At 52.3% G+C, this 20,753-nt stretch overlaps 2 protein-coding genes across 6 annotated transcripts in view; both read left to right on the top strand.

Moving 5' to 3' along the window:
* The window catches only part of EDA (ectodysplasin A), a 61,773-nt gene extending 47,867 nt beyond the window's left edge, over positions 1-13,906 (top strand). Inside the window, exons 3-8 of one of the 5 annotated variants that reach the window (XM_019006563.2) lie at positions 4,643-4,672; positions 7,745-7,924; positions 8,723-8,757; positions 8,860-8,911; positions 11,121-11,236; positions 12,643-13,906. In XM_019006563.2, coding sequence (XP_018862108.1) covers positions 4,643-4,672; positions 7,745-7,924; positions 8,723-8,757; positions 8,860-8,911; positions 11,121-11,236; positions 12,643-12,894 — 665 coding nt within the window. In that variant the 3' untranslated portion in view covers positions 12,895-13,906. Of the gene's footprint in view, positions 1-4,642; positions 4,673-7,744; positions 7,925-8,722; positions 8,758-8,859; positions 8,912-11,111; positions 11,243-12,642 lie in introns of all 5 variants that reach the window. The other 4 variants (XM_019006562.2, XM_033514134.1, XM_015625930.3 and 1 more) reach the window with 4 other exon arrangements.
* A 2,806-nt stretch (positions 13,907-16,712) lies between these two features.
* LOC107203638 (transforming growth factor beta activator LRRC32-like) lies at positions 16,713-20,194 on the top strand. Its single transcript, XM_015625928.3, has 2 exons — positions 16,713-17,624; positions 18,167-20,194. Exons 1-2 carry the CDS (start codon positions 17,520-17,522, stop codon positions 20,111-20,113), a joined length of 2,052 nt encoding a protein of 683 aa, XP_015481414.1. The 5' UTR covers positions 16,713-17,519; the 3' UTR covers positions 20,114-20,194.
* Positions 20,195-20,753: the final 559 nt, after the last annotated feature.

The raw sequence follows: 20,753 nt of genomic DNA, 5'->3' as shown, positions 1-20,753 counted from the left end.
AACTGGTGGCTGCTGCCATGTACCTTTCCCAAACTGAACAAACACCTTAAAGACATCACTTGGTGTCATGTCCTGATTCAAATGATGCTGTTTTAACATGGTTGTGGCATTCCATGACTTTTTCCTGCTCTTGGCAACTGGGAATTCCAGCACATTCAGCACCTCCTTAGGTGTATCCTTTGTTTGGCTGATTCCTATAAAGGTCAATCTTTTATAGGTTTGATATAAAATCAGTGTAATTACAAAGATCTGTTCCCGTCCATAAAACCAGTTGGAACTGTTTGGCAGGAATTTAAACTATTTCTTGTTAATCCACACACACAGCTAATAAGGGAAGGCATGGGTTTTTTAATATCCTATTTATATCAGCAGATGTCCTAAAGAAGTTTGGGATATTTCTGTATTTAGAGTAAATCATAGCAGTGTGTAGCATGCAGAAAGAGAGATTGGAGGGAGGGGAAAGTCAACTCTATTAATCTTGCTAAGAGCAAACATGTCACATGTAATATCCTTGAGTTGCATCACCATCTGGGATTTTTCTGAAAGCCTTGGAATTGATCCAGCAGATGGTAGGGCTGCAGGAGCTGGGGCTGGAACCTGCTCCCTGAAGCAAGGGGAGATGTCTTCTGCTGCTGGCTGTGCCACAGCTGGGGGTTTGCACACCAAAAGCTCATCTCTTGCAAGTGTTTTCCTCAGCTTCAAGGGAGATGTTTGCATCTGAACCCAAAGTGCTTCTGCTAGAAGGGACTTGGAATTGTTTGGAGTGGCTTGGAATGGTTTGGAGCCTTCCTCTTGTGGTGGCTGTGTTTGGGTTGAGGTCTTTTGTCACCATATAGAGACATCTTCCCTGCTTGTGCCTTTCCCATTAAGTTTTCCCTCCTGCAGGCTTGACATTCCCTCCTTTTCTGATGTCCTCCCCTCATATTTTCCCAGCAGTTGTGGAAAATCAGCTTTTGGAGGGGTCTAGCTCTGGAGCTGTGCTCACAGCCAGGGTGTCCAGAGCCCAGTGTGCAGCATTTCTGCTCCATCCTTCCTGGGGGAATGTGATTAGGAACTCAGCTGCTCCGAGGTACTGCAGCAGAGTCAGGGGCTCTTCCTACAGGAAATCCAGGGAAAGGGAATATCAGTGGTAGGAGTAGATCAGGTAGCTGCAATGTTTCCAGCAGCAGCTTCAGTAGCCATGGCTTCGGTGGTTAGGCAAAAGGAGTCCCAAAAGTAACATTCCAAAGGGACTGGCAGACTTCAGAGAGACTTCCCAGCCACGTCCTGTGACACAGGACAGCTCACTCTGAGCCAGAAGATCCCCTCCAGACCTGTGCTTCTCCTTGGAAGCCCTCTCATTCCCAGCTCAGTGGTCTTGGGAAGCAGTTTGGATGTGCCAGAACTATTCTTGAAGCCCTGCAGGTCTTCTCCTTCTTTAGCCTTTCCCAGTGGTGCTCTTACCCCTTTCCCAGTGCTGGTAGCCACCAAGGCATTCTCACTTGCCCACTTCTTGCCCTTCCCAAAAGCCTTTCTGTGGAACTCTTCTCATTTCAATTAATCCTTCTGTATCAGATTATCAGGATTGACTTCATTGTTCCCAGGATTTCCTCAACCCTTCATTAAATGACAGCAGGATTTCCCCATGTTTTTCAGAGTTATTCCCATTTCAGGATTGTGTTTCTGCCTTGTTTGGCTGAGCAGCAGCAGCTGAGCACGTGCAGGTGTCCTCCAGCATCCACCAGAACACTTTATTATTTCCCATGTATATATATATTTTATAGGACTGTATATTTTGTATGACTGAATCTCATTCCATGCTTATTATCCTTCAAAGCCATCCAGCCTGTCCTGCTCTCCCAATCCTTTTCTGAATTAACAGCTCTGGCCAACTTCCCTCCCCCTAAACAAGGGGGTGAACAGAGCTGACAACTCCTTGAAGGAGGGATCAGAGTTTAAACATATATTTAATCAGCACTGGAATAAATCCTCAACTGCAGCATGGCAAAGCCCTGAAATCAGGTATGGGAGGCGTTGATCAATCAGAAGTTCTTCAAATCAAACGAGTTTCCTTCTCCACGAAGGTGGCAGGTCTGTAGACTCTGGAGCAGCAGAAGATATCCTGTAATTTGTTTTTTTATACTCCTGTACAGCAGAGGAACATGGTAGATACACCTGTGATCCACGTCTTGGGATGGAGAAAAACAGAGTTTTCTCTTAGGCCATCCTTGGAATCAAGGCCTGGATGAAACTACAGTAAATAAATGTGGGTTGTGTATCAGGCTTTGAGTCCTGGAGCTCCTCCATGGGAGGAATGGGATGGGGAGGTGGGATTGGCAGTGTGGGGGAGAGTGTGGGGATTACTTAGGTTTGCATAACTTGTAGGTAAGTTAAGAGGTAGCCTTTGGGTCAGATGTATCATGGAATCCCAGAGTTGTTTGGGTGGGAAGGATCTTAAAGCACATCTCATTCCCCTGCCATGGGCAGGGACACCTTCCCCAGTCCCAGGCTGCTCCAAGCCCCATCCAGCCTGGCCTTGGACACTCCCAGGGATGGGACAGCCATTATATTATAATGATAAAATGATCTGTGTGTCCAACCACTGCATTTAACAAGTTTAAATATTTTGAAAAGTATTTTAAAATATTTTAATGAGTTTAATGCTTAAATATTGAGTTGTGGCCTCTGAAAACCCTAGCAGAAAGGATTTTTTAATTACCATTTTTCTCCTCTGCACACTAATGCTGGGACAACATCCATCAAGCCAAGTTTTCAAGCCTTATGTCTGAGCACCTCAGCACCTGAGAGGAATATTGATCTGAAATTTTGGTGGCCTTCAGCTTTCACTCAGTAATTTATCACCATTTCAGCCTGAATGGAGCAGTAGCTCATGAACTCCTGCTTTCAGCAGAACTGAGGGAAATTCTGCTCCATCAGAAGCTTCAGCTCCAATTAAACGATCCCCCCCTGCTCTCGGGAGGCAAACAGATGCAAACCCCAGAGAGACTCAGAAGCTCCCAAGCTTAATAATCCTGGGTTGTTTTTTTTTTTTCCCCCCACCTCGTGTCAGGAATATTTTTGTGTCTGTCGAAAGCTCCACTTGCAGATCCATAACATCTCTCTCTGCCGTGCCTGGAACAGATGCGTGTGTTGTAATATAGACTGCGAACATTGACATCCCATGTGGTTCTCATTCCTCCCAGTCATCTTTGAAGCTAATTGGATCCAGCCAGCCCAAATGTGTCTGGCTGGCCACAGCTATTTGTACTTTCACTCTGGTTCTGGTGCTAATGGTGGGATCTATGGAACATGAAATAAACTCTCGTGACTCCGAGGGCTGCCGAGGCACAGCCGCTCGCGTCTCGCTGGGTTGGGATGGGCTGGGATCTTTAAATGGGATTTTTTTCCTCTTCTAATGTTGTTCAGTGTCTGGTGGCTACAATGAGGACTCAGAAGTGCAGAATCAGGAGCCTGGTTGTCCAGCCTAAAATGTTTCACAGTCTGGTGTGGCTTCCTAGTGGGATATTGGGATGGTATCGTTAGGAATCCATGTGTTGTCCAAGCTGTGAATACTATTAAAAAATAGTATAAAAATATTATTAAAAATAGTGAATTAGCAGAAATTACCATTTAGATAACAGAATAATAGAATGGGTTGGGTTGGAAGGGCCTTAAAGCTCATTCATCCCCATGGCAGGGACACCTTCCACTATCCCAAGTTGCTCCAAGCCCTGTCCAGCCTGGCCTTGGACACTTCCAGGGATCCAGGGGCAGCCACAGCTTCTCTGGGCACCCTGTGTCAGGCCCTCACAGGGAGGAATTTCTCCCTGAAGTTATAGATACCGCTGTTTATAGATAATATATTTTATAGATAATGCTTTTTGTAGCTAATACCATCATTTTCCCATAACCCACCAGCACAGTGTAGGAAAACCAATATTCCTGTTGGAAAGGCATCAGTAAGGTTGATGGGTAATTTCTCTGGTCCTTTTCCTGTCTTTCCTCTAACTATCCCCGGGAAAAAGGCTCTTCTGTTAGGAATTTACCTTTTCCCACCCCCTCAGACTCAAAGCAACCTCATTACCTTCAATTGTTTATAATTTTATCTCAGTTAAAGGTAATTTCAGTCTTTGCTGTGCTCAACCCCAGGTTTTAGAAGGATTTCCCTGATGAATAGTAAGAGAATATTTGGGGATTTTTGCAGTTCATTCCCATCCATGATGAATTCTTGGGGAAGCAGTGGAACATGTTTCACACTTCAGCCTCTGCTCACAAAGTCCCGTCATTTCTCAGCTTCACTGTAAATATTTTCTCTCTGTGCTCAGGAGGTTTGGGTTCCCATTGTTTCAAACAGCCAGTTCAGAATAATTCTTTGCTTTTGTGGTTTTTTAGTGTTTTATTCTTATTTTCAAACAACTTGGCTCGCAAGGAGTCAGCAGGGGGTTGGACCAGATGATCTTTAAAGGTCCCTTCCAACCCCAACCACTCTGTGATGCTCTGAAATTTGGGTTACTGCTCTCAGCTGAGACCATTCCTGTGCTGCTGCATGGGCCACAAATATATCCATTGTCCAGTTGGAAAATAAAATGGCAATGGGGATTTTCTCTGATGAAATGATCCCTGAATTTCACTAATTTTCTTTTTTTTTTTTTCCGCTTTGTAGGTCCAAGTTCAGTGAAAAACAAGAAAAAGGGTAAGTTTGAGTTTTCCTTTCTGTGCTTTGTGAATTCTCTTTGGCCAACACCAAGGAGGAGCCAATGGCAGCTTCCCTCTCCAGGAAAAGCTGGAATAGCACCCACAAGCACCCCTTAAAGCCTCCTTAAACACTGCAAAAAGTGAATTATGTTGTACAGAAGTAACCCTGAAGATTCTCCAGTTGAAGTGTTGAGTCAGTACCAAATACCAGGAGCTGCTGCTGTTTGCCAGCCTTGGCTTTCATCCCAATCCTGCCAACCTGCAGCTTGGATTCTCCTTCAGACCCACCAAACTCAGCAGGAACACACTTTGCATCCCACTTTTCATCCTGTTAACCTCCAAATTACCATTTTAGGAGCCCCTTCTGAGAGTTCTGCCCTCAGGGTTTTGTGGATTTGGTGATGTTCCTCAGGAAGTTTGCAGTGGATTGTTGGGATTTGGGTTGTTCAGGCAGCCCCTTCTGGGGCAGTTCCTGATGCCATCCTTGTTTCTGTAGGACTGCTGGGGACACTTAGGGTCCCAAACTTAGGGTCCCACACTTAGGGTCCCACACTTAGGGTCTCACACTTAGGGTCTCACACTTAGGGTCCCACATTTACTTCCAGGTGTTTGAGCGAGTCCAAGGATCTGAGCAGTCGAGTTTTCCATGTCAGTACTACTGCAGTAGCACATGAAATGGCTTTAATCCTTGGATGCAAACTCCAGAGCCACAGCTGAGAGGTGGGAACAGGCCACACTTAGCAACTTGTATTTACTCTGAGAAGCAGTGTAAAGTTTTATGTTGGAGAAGTTCGTCCTAACAAAGCTCAACCCGCGTTCAATCAGCCCAACAAATAACAACTGAGTGATGGCTGCAGAGCAATTCCAGAGGGGCAGGGGCATCTCGTGGAGCTGGATTGCATACAGCTGTATAAAGCAGCTTAATTTTATGGTATTGTCACATCTAATTCATTTTAGAGTTCCAGTTCATTGTTTGATGAGTGAGGGTTATGGAGAGCTCCCTGCTTCTGCCTGCTCCCAGTTTCAGAGCCCGTGGGTACGGACATGGAAGACTTGGCAGGCTGGGATTTGGGTGCTGGGACCCTCCTTGGAGACCTGATAAGGGAGCTATCAGATAATCAATGGAATATCTTTTGTCTTGAGAGGTTTGTTCGTGCAGAGAGGTGGTTGAAGTGCCTCGGAGGAGGGAAAGGCGCGGAAGTGTGTCGCTGCGATGAGCGATGGTGTCACTGCTCAAGCAGCAGCTCCCTGAGCAGCAGAGCAGATTTCGGAGGCAGATGAGTTAAACCAACTGTGGTGTGCATCCCTCTTGGGAAGGGAAGCCTGGAGTGACAGCAGCAGCATTCCCAACTCTCTGCAATCCTCCCTTGGATGGCCTGGATTTGTGGGATGTCAGTGAGAGGAGTTTGGTGGGGTTTAGGGAAAACGGGTGTGGTTCAAGGTGATATTTCCAAAGCATGGCATCATCCCGAGGAGGAGGAGAAGTATAATCCTCCTGGATTAGAGGAAGGCTGGATTGTGGCCAGCTCAGGTTGGAAGTCATGGCTGATGATTTGGAGAGCAATATTGCTGTGGAGATTTGTCCCCTGAAGCCTTTTCTCACTTTTTGTGGGACACCAGTGTGGCTTCACTCACCCCTGCTTACTTTAACTTCATTTTCTGCACCTTTAAATTATGCCCACAGTTGTCCCACCCTGATGTCCTTGTGCCCTTGCTCCTGGCTAGTGGCCATCCAGAGATTCCCACTAAAACAGATGGATTTTTCCTTACGCTTCTGTCCATTACAAAGATGGATATTAGCAGAGAAACAAGTACATGAATGTACTCAGAAACTATTCCAACAACTATAATTTCATATCCCAACTGCTGCTGTCATCTAAATATGAGTTTAATTCTGTCCTACTGGGGACCTTGTGGCTGCAATTGAAGTGATTTTACTCTGTTTATGTTCCTTGGCAGAAAAGCTGCTCCAAAGTGGCATTTTAAAAACTACATCAAAAGCACATCATTTTTGTCGGGAACGTGAAAAAAACGGGTGAGCAGGGACCAGGCTTCTCCTGCAGAGCTTGTTTCATCCCACTCTGTGTGTGTAGGAGTTATTCCTGATGTGGTTATGTCATTTCTCTTCCTTGGGACGTGTGAGGTGTTTGAGGATCATGGTAGGGAAGAAGGTTTTTATCACAGGGCTGGTAAAATACTGGGAGAGGTTGTCCAGGGAAGCTGTGCCTCATCCCTGGAAGTGTCCAAGGCCTGGTTGGACAAGGCTTGGAGCAACCTGGGATGGTGGAAGGTGTCCCTGCCCCTGCCAGGGGTGGCACTGGATGGGTTTTAAGGTCCTTTCCAACCCAAACCAGTCTGGGATTCTGTGATTGTAACAATTCACCAGTGTTTCCATCCCCTGGATGGGGTTAGTCCTTCCCAAGCCCGTCAAGCCCAAAATACAGAATTATTTTGCGGCACAAACAGCACAGGGGCTCCTCCAGCAACGCTGGGGAAGAGCTAGAGCTCAGCTCTGAACTGCCCTCTGGAGGAGACCAAGCCATGGGGATCATCTCCCAGTCCTAATGTACAACAGGTAGGAAAGATTATCCCTGTTTTCCATCCGGCAAACTGAGTGACTGCAGAGTGGTCAGAACAGCCCAGCCTTGGCTGGGTGTGCTGGAACGTGCTGTGGGAGCATCCTGACTGTATCCAGAGATGATCCTGGGTCTGTAGGGATGTGACCAGCCCCAGGGCATGGGACTTGAGGACTGACCCCATGCTGAGAGCAGAGCTGTGACCTGAGCCGTGGGAAGAGACCCCTGGAGCCTCCATCCCATGAGAGGCCCTGGAGAATCCCCATGCCTCGTTTCATCCCAGCAGGAAGGAGCCCCCAGGGTGGTGACCTGGTCCTGTCCTGGTGGCAGTGTTGTCCTTGTGTTGTGGAGCTGTAGGACCCCCACCCTGGCTGTCCTGCGGCTCCTCCTCATCCCTGCCTGCAGCCAGGAGCCATCCATCCCCAACCTCCCACTTCCTGCAGCTCCAAGCCCACCCCACAGCCCGAGGTAACGCCTGTCCTTGTGTTTTCCAGGTAAAAAGGCTGGTCCTCCAGGGCCCAACGGTCCCCAAGGGCCACCAGGGCCTCCCGGGCCGCAGGGTCCCCCCGGCATTCCCGGCATCCCTGGGATTCCAGGCACAACCGTCATGGGACCGCCCGGTCCCCCTGGCCCGCCAGGCCCTCAGGGACCACCTGGAGTGCAGGGCCCCTCAGGTAAGGATCCACCCGTGCCCTCTGCTCCCCGCTGGGCCCGCGGGAATGCCGGAGGTGTCACCGGAGCGTGCGGATGCGATGGCACCACGGCCTGGAGCGGGGCTCGGGTGTCCTGGGCCACGTGGGACAGGGCTTGGGGCAACCTATGGAAGGTGTCCCTGCCCACGGCTGGGGTGGAACTCGGTGGGCTTTAAGGTCTCTTCTAACCCAAACCTTGCTGAATTTCTGGGATTCTGTGGGATTCCATTAAATGGGAGCAGCAGGAGCCCCTCAGCTCCGTGCTGTGCTGCCACAGGCATCTCCTCCTTAATTAGGATTTGGCTCCCAGGGAAGGGAGAGGCAATGAATGACCTGCAGAGGGAAACTTGACATCTTGGCAGCCAAGAGGTTTTATTCCCACTGTGGATCAGGGAATGGGTTCAGGAATTTTCCTTCTAGTGGAAACCTGTTGAATAATGAAGAATTTTGATGGTTGGAAAGAAATGCTGTGAATAAACTAGGGAAATGTAGGATGAGTATTTTTCTTATTTGTTTTTGAATATTTCTGAATATTTAATATTTCTGGTTTATGTATTTTAATATTACCTGCACCCCATATTCCTCCTCCTGTTAAAACAGATGTTTAATGGTTATTATGGAGTAAGAAAAGTGATTTGCATGGGACTTCAGGGTTATTTTGAGGTAAAAAAAAAGTTATTTATAAGGGGGTTTAAGGGTTATTTTGGTATAAAAGAAGTTTTATTTGTGTGATTTTTCACTCAACCTTCCTCTTCAATCATGTGGAATTGCCTTTTGCAGGTGCCACAGACAAGGCCAGCTCCAGAGACATCCAGGTGGGTTAATCTTTCTATGGAAAAACCCAGCTTTGGGGGGGATTTTCCCAGACTGGTGCAGTGCTTCCCATTAATCCTCAACCCCTGTGCTCTCCCTTGCAGCCAGCTGTGGTCCATCTCCAAGGCCAAGGCTCAGCAATCCAAGTGAAGAATGGTAAGGATCTCTTGATAATTGTGGGTACTGGGAAGAGCCCCTCCTGCACCCATAGGGATCCTGGATCCCATCCCAAGACACAGCTCCAGGATGATCCCAGCCCACCCCTGCCCTCCAATGCCCCCGCCCAGACCCCCCAGGAAAACTCTTGTGTGGAGTCTCCACCCCCCTTTCCCCTGAGCTCCTGTTTATCTCCCAGATTATCCCTGTTCTGCACATCCCAGTAATTCTGTCCCAGTAAATCTCCCTTCTCCCTGACCCCCAGGTACATCTTGTGCCTCCCCAGCCCCTCCATCACCAGGCCTTTTTTTCCCCCATTCTATTTTAAGCCCTCAGTGGATCCTTATCCTGTCTCATCCCTATTTTCCCATTTTCCTCCAGTTTCCCAGTAATTTAAGGCAGGGAAGACCCAGTGGTGAGAGGACACAGAGGTGTCCAGCCACCAGCTCCTCCTGGGAGCATCTCTTCCCCCACCCCAGCCTTCAGTCCCAGATGCTGCTGAGCCATTTCCCATCCACAGGCTGCTCCTTGCTCTCCTCCTCTTTCCCAGATCCCCATCCAAATTCTCAAGTTCCTGCTCTCCTTGCCAACAGCTGGGGCTCATTCATCACCTCCTGCCTCCCTGCTCTGGCTGTGTGGAGAGGAGCTGGCTTGTCCCCTCCCTGAGTCCCCACGTGCAGCTCCCCAGGGATCACATCCATCCATCCATCCTTACCCCAGTCCCACACTGGATGGGATGTGGCTCCCGAGGGTGGGGGCAGCAGGAAGGAGCTGCAGGATCCCTGTCCACGAATTCCTGCCTCACACAAGTGGGATGAGGAGGGCTGGCCACTGCTTTTGTGGGAAGGCAGCTTTCCCTGTGAGCAGTGGCAGCTGGAATTTCTCATGGATAGGGGCTCGTGCTTGCAGCTCCCCAAAATTAAAAGGAAACCGCCCGTTCCCAGGAACAGTGTGAGGGAAAGGATGCTGTTTGCTTACGTTCAGAAAGCAATTATCCCTTCATTACTGGGAATGCTGAGGGTTTCCAGAGGGAACGCTGCTCTCTAAGAGCGGGAATGCCCTGTGAGTGTCCTTCCCTGCTGCTCAGGAACAATCCAGAGCTGGGAGCCAGGAATGCTGTCCAGCTGCCAGCCTGGCGAGCTCCAGCTGGGAGCTGGGAGAGGAGAGGCAGATGGAGACTGGAAGGAAAAGAGTGGAATTTGATAAACTGAGGCACCTACAGAGATTGGCCCAGTTTGGGGCTCACAGCAAAGTCTGTCCCTAAGTTATCCCAGTAAGTCCAGTGCCAAAGGGCTGGGTGGTGGATCCATAAATCCCTGACTGTGTTGAGGGACCCCAGTTAGGGGTTACTGTGTTATGATGCAATCTCCTACTTTGGTGTTATTCTGGCTTTTGAAAACCTTAGGAATTGTAAAGGCAAAGGTTTTGTTAAAATCATCCCAAGTACAAAGTCAGGACTGGTGAAGTCAAGGAACACCAGAATTAAAATCCACCGTGTGACCCAAAGCTCTCCTTCATTTGCCAGGAGAAGAGAAAGCTCCAGGGAGCTCCTTCCATGCCTGAAGGGACTCCAAGAGGGCTGGAGAGGGATTTTGGACAAGTGACAAGACAAGAAGGAAAGGCTTTAAGCTGAAAGAGGGTAGATTTAGATGGGAGATTGGGAAGAAACTCTTCCCTGTGAGGGTGGCGAGTCCCTGGCACAGGGGGCCCAGAGAAACTGTGGCTGCCCCATCTCTGGAAGTGCCCAAGGCCAGCTTGGACAGGGCTTGGAGCAACCTGGGATAGGAGAAGGTGTCCCTGCCCGTGTCAGGGGCTGGAATGGGATGAATTTTAAGGTCCCTTCCCACCCAAACCATTCCATGATGGTTCCACGATGACCATTCCCATGGACACAATCGGGAACAGGGATGAAACAAGCTCAGCTGCAGGCTCAGGAGTAGGCAGGTCTGTGTCCAGCCCTGGGATGAGCAGAGCACACAGCAGGCTGGGTTTTGAGGCTGAGAACACAGAGGGTTGGGGGGACAGGCGACCCCACAAGCCACAGTGCTACAGAGGAGTCCCTGCTCCCACTCCCTAGCCTGTAATCCTGGGATTCCCCCTGGGAATTCCCTGCTCTCTGTCGTGCTGTGACTGTATTTGTGTTGCTCCTGCGCTTTTCCTCCTGACGGGTACTGAGTGACCGCCGTTTTCTCATACTGAGATCTTTCAGGTGGAGTCCTCAATGACTGGTCTCGCATCACTCTGAACCCCAAGGTGTTTAAGCTGCATGCCCGCAGTGGGGAGCTGGAGGTACTGGTGGACGGCACATACTTCATCTATAGTCAGGTAGAAGTGAGTACGGTCCTAGGCTAACTCCTCCTATTCTTGTGTTCCGGTGGAAGCCTTGCATGAACCACGAGAGGGCTCCAGACAACAACCAAATGCCAGCAGCTGGTGTGGAGCTGTTCGGCTCAGGATGGGTGTGGGGAGGAGTGTCACACACCCCTGTCACCGCCAGGACACCGCCCGCCAGGGGATTAGTCACTGAAATCACACCCCACACCCACCAATCCCGGGGTTATCCCTCCAGTTATCCGTGCAGGTCATCCCAAGCCTCCCTGCAGGCAGCACGCTGAGCTCAGCGCTCTAAAAGACCCGAACGCTGCTGGCTTGTGGTTATTTTGGAGCTGTGTCACTCTGGAAGTGCAGGACTCCCAGCCCAGGTGGTTTGGCCAGGTTCCAGCCCAGGTGACTCCGTTTGCCTCGCCCTGTTCCGTGTAGCTCCATCCCAGAACCGGCTCTGGGATGAAGTGGCCCACAGATGTCAGGTGCTCTTCCATGGAATTGGTGACACGTGTCCAGTTTGGATGGGGACAGAAAATAGAACTCCACATGGCCCAAAGTGTAATTATTTCCCGAGGGCTTGGTGCTGATTGCTGGCCACAGTCTTGGCCCACTGAAGCCTCATAGTTTGTAGTCCATCAAGAAATAGAAAAGGGATTCAGTGTTCAGGCAGCTCCTGCCTCCAAAAGGGCTGGATTAACTTCCTCAGGAAGAATCAGCTCCCTGAGACTGACTTCTCCTTGGACAGGTCTTCCTCTTGCAGTTCTTTAAGCATCACAAGTCTCACCAGAATCAGAATCAGAGTGTGGGAGAGGGTTAAAGGAGGACAAGTAGAGTCACAGAGCCTTGGAAATCAGGGAGTTCAGTCAGTAGAAACATTGTGAGGTGATTTCCTTCCAAGCTGTGGAGACTGGGAGAGCCTTTTCACTGTAATAGCTCGTGCCTGTGCAAGCACCAAGTCCAGTTACCCAGGAGGCAGCTCCCAGTGCACCTTAGGGCAGTTCTGATGTCACCACTAAAGGAGGCTCCTGGCACCAGGAAGCAGGACTGGCCAGGTAAGTGCAAGAGGCCTTCAGTCAAATGTGTGTGTCTGTGTGTGGGGTGAGAAGCTGCTGTAGCACACAGGGGGTCCTGCATGGCTCTGTGCAGGCTTGTCCTTTCCCTGGAATAAGCAGGATGGTAGCTCAGCCTTAGGCACATGGATTCAGGGCGTTCTGCATGCTTGGGTCAGTCTGAAGCGGAATAAAGGAGGTTCCTGGTTGGTTTGGAGCTCCCCCTGCCCCGCACAAGTCACCTGTGAGCGCAGGTGTTGGGGCCAGGAGGGGCTGCCCACACCCCCAGGACGCTGCCCTTGCTCCCCACACCCCAACCCCCTCCTTGACACCTCCCTTCTCCCTTCTCCACACCAGGTCTACTACATCAACTTCACCGATTTTGCCAGCTACGAGGTGGTGGTGGACGAGAAGCCCTTTCTGCAGTGCACTCGGAGCATCGAGACCGGCAAGACCAACTTCAACACCTGCTACACGGCCGGGGTGTGCCTGCTGAAGGCCAGGCAGAAGATCGCCGTGAAGATGGTCCACGCTGACATCTCCATCAACATGAGCAAGCACACGACTTTCTTTGGGGCCATCCGCCTGGGAGATGCACCCGCATCCTAGAGAGGAACTTGGCGTGGCCAAGGACACCCACGGAACTGCACAGTGCTGCTGTTCATAAAGCGTATCAGTATTTCAGGGGTTCTGTAATCCGGCCATAAAGGAAACTGATCCAGAGCTATTTATTCCTATATGTGAATGCAGGAAGCACAATTGTCCTCTGTGACTCGCGGGGAGACTCGGATCAAACCAAAAAGCTGGTGGGGAGAGCGTTGTGAGGAGGAAAGGCTGTTGGGTGTGCCTTGTCTCAGTATTTCAAGTATTACTGCACTGATACTCTGCTCTGTGACCTTCACACGAGGCTTGGTGGGAGAGCTGGGGGCTCTGCTGGGATGTTGCGCTGGCAAGAGCATCCCAGGCGGGAGCGGGAGGACACGGACTCCCGTCCCAAAATCCCAGCCAGGCTCCTGCTTGTGCACGCTAACGACAGCCAGGAAGGGGGTTCTGGCTTCCTGCCTTCCCAGGGGGAGCTGGAGGGGCCGGGGGGCGAGGGGAGGTGGGTGAGACAGGCTCAGTGGTGTTTACATTCATCCTCAGCAGGAGGAGGAGGAGGAAAAGTGCCTCGACCTAGAGCTTGGAAGCAAAAGCAGGAAGTGCGAGAGGAAGAGGAATAACTAGAGCAGGCTTAGCAGATAGGAAACTGCCTCCACATTCCAGAAACCACCAAATCCCAAAGAAAACGCCGATTCCCAGGTCCAGGCCTCTGCTCCTTTCAGCTCCTGCCCTTACCCCAGAGGTAACCTTGCCCCAGCGGGGGCTGCCTTCAAGTACTGCTGCTGTTACAGCAAGTTGAGTTGGGTTGTGGGGGTATTTTGGTTTTTTGTTTTTTTTGTTTGTTTGTTTGGGTTTTTTTTTTGGGGGGGGTGGATTTTGTTTTGTTCTTTTTAATTAATATTTTGCAAACCAGAACACATTTCTACAGGCTTCACCGAGCCACGTAGAGCAGCCACAAGTACTTGTGACAACACTCGGAGGAAGTTTGTTATGTTTAAGAATAAAATATTCAAACAGGAAATTTTTTTTTTTCTGTTTTAATAGCAACTGTCCTGATTTTAGATGCGGTTTTTAGCCTTCTTCCCCCCACCCCTTTGTTTTTGGCACCCTCCTACCTAAAATAAGTGGTGATGGAGACTTTAGCAAAGGAAAAAAAAATGGGATTTTAAAATCCGGTCCAGCATGAAGTCACCACTTTTTCTTTTCTCTGAGCCCTGCTGAGTCTAGTCATGACTCGATTTCTGGTGACTAATAGAGGAGCTGGGACACTATTGTTTCTTTTGGCTTCTTGAGCAACTCTGTCCCGTTACCTCCCCTCAGCTGGGGAGACCTAAAGCCATAAGATGCTCTGGAGCTGAGGCACAGGCACAAATTGCTCTGTTGTCTCAGCCCTTGGCTCACACTTGCTCAGCTTGGTTGGGGTTTTGTTTCCCTGTGTTTCTTTCCAGAGCCTGTTAGTGCTTTCAAGAGGGGAGTGAAGTTGCAGCCTGTGTAGAAACGGGACAAATCCAGAAGTGGCATCTTCAGCCTGGAGCAGGGGAGGTTCTGGGGACCTCGGTGCCTAAAGGGGCTCCAGGGGAGCTGGAGAGACACTTGGGACAAGGGATGGAGGGACAGGACAAGGGGAAGTGATAGGGTTAGGTGGGATATAGAGATGGAATTCTTCCCTGTGAGGTGGGGAGGCCCTGGCACAGGGTGCCCAGAGAAGCTGTGGCTGCCCCTGGATCCCCTGGAAGTGTCCAAGGCCAGGCTGGACAGGGCTTGGAGCAGGCTGGGACAGTGGAAGGCGTCCCTGCCCATGGCAGGGGGTGGAACTGTTTGATCCCACAGCCCAATCCTGTGATTCCATGATTTGGTGCTGGCTCCATGCAGAGGTGGCTCACGGTCACCTGCAGGGTGTGGGAGGGACATGTCCCAGCTGTGCTGCGGCCACCGAGGGCCCGCCCTGCCTGGAGCATTCCTGGCTCCATCCCTAGCGAGTGATGTCCCTTGCCAAGTGTTGCAGTTATTGGGAGACAAAAATTCCTCGGGGCAGCGGCGTTGGCCGCGGCCTCGCTATTCACAGGAGCCGTGCACTTCGGGAAACAACTGCGTGACAAATGGGCTGCTCCGGCTTTTTAGTGGCTTCTCCTCCCTTCAGCCTCGACATGTGGGACGGGCAGGAGCCTTGGGGGCTCTTCACTGGGCTCTGTGGTTTTCTTTCCTTTCAAATGGATTAAGAGGGACATGTTCCTGTGACAAGAATGAAGCGAGACAACTGTGTGCAGTGAGAACATGAAGCAAATCGTTAACAGGACTGCTTTAGAACAGGCCTGAGCAGCAAGGCTGGGGGCAGCCGTAAATAACGGGGGGTTGGGAGAGCCGGGGATGGAGCTGGCATTCCTTGTCCCCCGCTGGCAGGATCTGGAATGTGCTTCATGGCTGCGGGCAGGGGGAGGCAGAGGGAGAATCCCTTTGCTCTGTAAAAGGCCAGAGTGTTGCTGTCCCCTCTGGTGTGTGCTTGGGGTGTTGGAGGAGAGAGCAATTCCTTGGGATGCAGGAGGAGAGCAGGAGGGAGCAATTCCTTCATGGAATGAACGTGTGAACGTTTTTCTGGTGCTCACACCAACCAAAGTGTGAGTTGGAGATGTGGAATTGGAGCTGGCTGCAGGTGACCTTGGCAAACAGAGCTTTTTCCTGTTCCCGGTGGGATGGCTCTCCCCAGGCACTCCAGGAGCTCCCAGGGAAGGTCTGTACAGCCACACTGTGCTTTGTGAGGGGACAGATCCGTCCTTCAGGGCTGGGAGAGGCACCGTCCCTGCTGGGATCAGAGCTGCTGAGGAATGCCCTGGGAATGCACGGAAGGAAGGGCAGATCCAATGGACTTGGATAACCAGGAATCCTTCTGCTCCCAACAGCCAGGCTGGAGCCCAGCACCCACAGTGTGGATGTGACCTGGGCAGGTGCTTCTGTCCCCGCTTCCTCCGCACTCCAGTCCTGCTGCTCCTTCCTCACACCCCTTGGAGACTTCTCCCACAAAATCCTTGGGGGAACGGGGAATCCCTCCAACAGACTCTGCTGGAGCCCTGGAGCCATCGTGGAGGGCTCAGGAAGCACAGGATAGCTGGTTTCAGAGCAGATCTCTCCCTGTTCAGGCCGTGTGGTTCACTCTGCCTTTATCACAATCCAAGAAAAACCTCTCGGTGTTTGCCGGGTCTGATCCACACCCGGAGCTCCTGCGAAGGGAGTTCCCAGCCCAGGGATTCTCTGTAGAAGTCCCAGATCCAAATCAGGGACTTTTCAGCTGCTGCCAGGGGCTGTGTCACCGTGCAGACCCAAGCCCAGCAGTTGGGGTGCAGGGGGACAAGCCGGGCTTCCCCGGGCGTGGCAGGGCTGGACGTGCCCAGGCTGGAGCGCCCAGGGCCGGTTCCCCTTTTGGGAGGGCTGGGGGGGTCATCCAGAGGTCGGTGTTTCCCTGGCAGGAGGAGCTCACATCTGCACAGATGTGCTGTGTGCTCACAGCTGCCTCCAGCCCCGCCCAGCCCCGGCTCGGCGGGGCATCAGCCCAGAACGCTGTACCTGGCCTGTCACCGCTGTCCTGCCTGCCCTGGGTGCAGGGGACACCCGGCCAGCTCAAGGCTGAGTCACATCTTGAGGTGACAAAGTGTCCCCCACTACAGCAACTATCAGAGGGTGAAGGGTAACTCCGATGTGTAACTGTATATATTTTTTTATTTTATTATTATTATTATTATTATTATTATTATTATTATTATTATTATTTTCATTTTTCATTATTATTACTATCATTATAATTTTTATTTTATTTATTTATTTATTTAGAATATGTTTGTTTGTTTGTTTGTTTACTTATGTATTTTACGTCTATATATTATTTCTTTTTCCTGCCAGGCACTTCCAGGATTAGAGCATGAGCTCCGTGGCTGAAGCTTCACATCCTTGGACAACCCCTCAGCAGCCTGAGTTGCTCCTTCACATGGAATTGGCCACACTGAGCCAAAAAAAAACCCACAAAAAACCACAAAATTGTGCATTTTAGAGAGTGCCCGTGCCCCGTGAAGCATGAGGGGAGTGTCCCCAAGGGGTGTGTCAGCTCTAGGTGGCACAGGGACACGGAGATGCCACCACAAAACAAGATCCCTGTGGGTGGGGCACAGCTCCGGGTCTGGCTGGGGAGGGAATGTCACTGCCGGGGTGTGCCAGTCGGGTGATCCCACAGCCAGGAGCTGTCCCTGGCTCAGGATGGCTGCAGAGCCATCACCAGCTGCCCCTGGTGTCCCGGGAGCTGGCACATCCTGTCTCTGGCACAGGGAAACTCCCCCAAAGCCTCTCAGCTTTCCTACGAGCCACCTCTGCCTGCTGGCGTTTGATGTCACAGCGGGTCCAGCCGGTCACCTGAGCTCCCTCCTCCCCGTCCTGCCGTTTCTCTTTCCCTTCCCTGTGGCTTTGTGCCGTTTTTCCCCCTCTGCGAGCTGATGTCTTTCTTCTCCCACTTCCGTAGCTACGAACACCCACATGCCTTATCTCCTTCCCCCATCCCATCCTGAAGCCTATTTATACAGAGCCTGGCTCCTGCCCAGCCTGCCAGCGACGCCGCAGGAGCGGGACGGGGCTGGCAGCGCCCGCAGCCCAACATGCTCTGGGCTGCTCGGGGATGTTTCCTGCTCTGGCTGCTCCCGTCCATCCTCAGAGCCCGGGCTAGCCCGGAGACGAGGCCCAGCTCCCCGCTGTGCCAGCAGGTAAGGCTGTTTTCCAAGGAGCACCTGGGCTGGGATGGCTCCAGCAGCGTGGCTGGGGCTGCCAGCATCCCTCTGGATCTGGATCTCCTCCCTGTGGCTCTCACCTCCCTCCAGACTCCGTCTCTTTAACTTTCCCAGCTTTTCCTCTGTTCTCCTGCCTTGGAGCTGGTCTCCTGTGAGGTGGTCCCTAGCATCCAGCTGCTCCCACATCCCTGCCATGCCTGAGGTGCTCAGAGGAGGGAGTGAAGGGATTCCAGTGAGGCTTGGATGTGGAACAGCAGGTTTCTGTCACCCCAGAAAGAAATCAGCTGCTCCCCATCCAGGTTCCCAACTCCAGAGGAAACATGAGCGAGGGGAGAGCTGGAGCCTACACAGCACCCCTTCCTCTGCCTAAACAGGGATGCTCTGGACCAGCTGGGCTTGGGAAGGGGGAGCAGTGCTCATTCCTACTTCTCATGCCCATCTTGGACAGCAGCTGGCTTGCCTGGAGCTGTGGTTGTAGCCTCCCCCCCACCATTCACACCTCTCCTGTCTCTCCACAGAGCCCCACGAAAGCGTCTTGCAAAGGAGTTGGCCTGCGGAAATTTCCCAAGGAGCTTGGCCAAGGAATTAAGTACCTTGAACTCTCCAACAACTTCATCCAAACCCTGTCAGGCAGCAACATGCCAGGATTTGGGCAGCTGGAGTACCTGGATGTGTGCTTCAACCAGCTGGAAGCTGTATCAGCCACCGCCCTGGCTCAGCTGCCTCGGCTGCGCTCGCTCCTCCTGGGATCGAACCGCCTGGACCGGAATTACTTGGCTAACGGGGAAGCTTTCCATCTGCTCAGGAATATAGAGGTCCTGGACCTGTCTGTGAATAACCTGGAGAGCCACATGGCCAGCTGGTACATCAGCAACCTCACCAGCCTGCAGGTGCTGGATCTCTCTGGGAACACGATGACCAAGCTGCTGGCAGGGACCTTCCGGAACTCGCCGCGGCTGCGCCAGCTCGACCTCAGCAACAACTACATCATGGAGATCCAGGAGGGAGCTTTTGAGCCTCTGGAAGAGCTGGAGGTGCTGAACTTGGCTTTGAATTCCCTCCACTGTGTCTCTGGCTTCAGCCTCACACAGCTGCGAGTTTTAAACCTCAGCCACAACGCCCTGGAGCTCTTCTCCTCTGAGGAGGAGGGAGCGGAGCCGTACCTGCTCCGAGTGCTCGACTTGAGCCATAACAGACTCCTCTCTTTTCCAGAGCTCCCCAGAGCCCATGATCTCACACACTTAAACCTTTCCAACAACCTCATTGCTTCCCTGCTCCCAGGCTCACCCCATCCCAGGGAGTTTGTCCTGCTCTACAAGGAGATGCAGAGGTTCAACAGGACCGTGCGTCCCGTGGCCGCTCTGACACACGTGGCTGACCTGGATCTCAGCAATAACCGCCTGGAGCTGTTCCCATTTTCCTTCTTCCACAGCCTGGGCTCCCTGCACAGCCTCAGCCTGGCAAGGAACTGTCTCCAGGATGTGGCCAGGGAGCCTGCCTCCAATGGCACGGAGCTGTCCGTGCGCTGGCTGGACCTCCAAAGCAACGCCCTCCGTGTGCTGCCACGCTGGTTCTTCGATTCCCTGCCTCACCTGGAATCCATGGATCTGAGCTCCAACAGCCTCCAGCCTTGTGAGAGCCAAGGGAGTGACCAGGGAAGGGATTTGGGAGGGGATTCTCACACGTCAGCCCCCGGAGACACCTGCACCCCCTTCTACAACGTGCCTCACCTGAAGCACCTGAGCCTGTCCAAGAACAACATCTCCAGGCTGCAGCCCCACGCCTTCAACCGGACCCCGCTGCTCTCCCTGGACCTGTCTGGAAACAGGGACTTGTCCCTGCCCACAGGAGTGCTGGGGGGGTTGGAGCTGTCCCTGCAGGAGCTCTCTCTGAGGGACAACCAGATGGACGAGGGCCAAGCAGCGCTGCCCTGCCTGGGCACTCTCCGAGTGCTGGACCTGTCAGGCAACCACCTGAGCCTGCTGCCCATGGGGCTCTCCTGCTCCCCGCTGGAGAGCCTGGACATTCGGAATAACCACCTGCAGAGCTTGGGAACAGCTGGGAGCTGGTCCCACAGCCTGAGGGCAGTGTTGGTGGCTGGGAACCCCTGGAGCTGCTGCTCTCTGGGCTGGCTGGACACGCTGCGTGCGGCCGGCGCGGCCGTGCCAGACCTGCCCCAAGCCCGCTGTGTCTTCCAGGAGCACGGCAGGAACATCTCGGCCAGGATCACCGGCACTCCCCGCTGGATCTGTCCCCAGCCCGAGGGCGCTGCCTCCCTGGCTCTGCTCGTGGCCCTGATCAGCCTTTCCCTCCTCGCTGCCTGGGCTTTCTGCCTCCTGAGGAAAGGGCGGAAGGCTCCGGGATGTGCAGGACTCGGGAGCAACAGGGTGGGAATCTCCCAGCCCCATCCCAAAGGAAAGGGGCCAGCTGAGGAGAGGCCACCTGACAGCATCACCCAAGTGTAGCCCAGACCTGCAGCCATCGGTCAGAACTCTAATTATTATTAATAATATTAATATTAATAATATTATTGTGGTTTAGGTCTCCCTGGTACCTGTGTGATTTGTGAACCAGTGACAGGAGCGTGGTGGGTGCTGGGCTCTGAGCCACCTCCCCTTCTCCTCAAAGGAGATTCCCACACCCTCTCTGATCCCTGCCAGAAGTTAAACATGGAATTTAGGGTGCCATCACACATTTCCATCCTTTGGAAACCAAGCCCTGGGCTGGCTGCATCGAGCACCTCCCTTCCTCCACATCACACTCAGCTGGACGGGAATTGTCTCCTTTGGGGCCACCTGGGTGTTCCCCAGCTTGCCCAGCAGCCCCTTTAAGAAGGTTTAATAGCTCTCCTGAAGCATTCCCAAATCCAGGGAGAAGCAGGAGGGAATGGGAATGGTGCTTGCTGGTGGCTGGCAGTGCCAGGGTGGGGAGGGGGTTTCTGTGGGACTGTGCTCACCTCACTGTGCCTTTCCTTGCTGCGGATGCTGGGAGAAGTTCCACCCTGTCCTCAGCCACTGGCATGGTGGGAATGGGAGAACTGGGGGTCTGTGCTGTCCCTGGCTGGCACAAGGTGTCCCACCTGCGGTACCAGGATCCCCGAGGTGA

Source organism: Parus major, chromosome 4A (genome assembly GCF_001522545.3).
Source record: "Parus major isolate Abel chromosome 4A, Parus_major1.1, whole genome shotgun sequence".
Taxonomy (NCBI): Eukaryota; Metazoa; Chordata; class Aves; order Passeriformes; family Paridae; genus Parus; species Parus major.
The sequence above is the reverse complement of the archived record's forward strand: the minus strand, read 5'-3'. Positions and strand labels throughout refer to the sequence as shown.

What these genes read in the sequence shown, in the direction of transcription:
- LOC107203638 (XM_015625928.3), top strand. Translation starts at nt 17,520, where the DNA reads ATGCTCTGGGCTGCTCGGGGATGTTTCCTGCTCTGGCTGCTCCCGTCC. An exon ending in GCTCCCCGCTGTGCCAGCAG is followed by an intron (nt 17,625 to 18,166) that starts GTAAGGCTGTTT and finishes GTCTCTCCACAG; the next exon opens with AGCCCCACGAAAGCGTCTTG.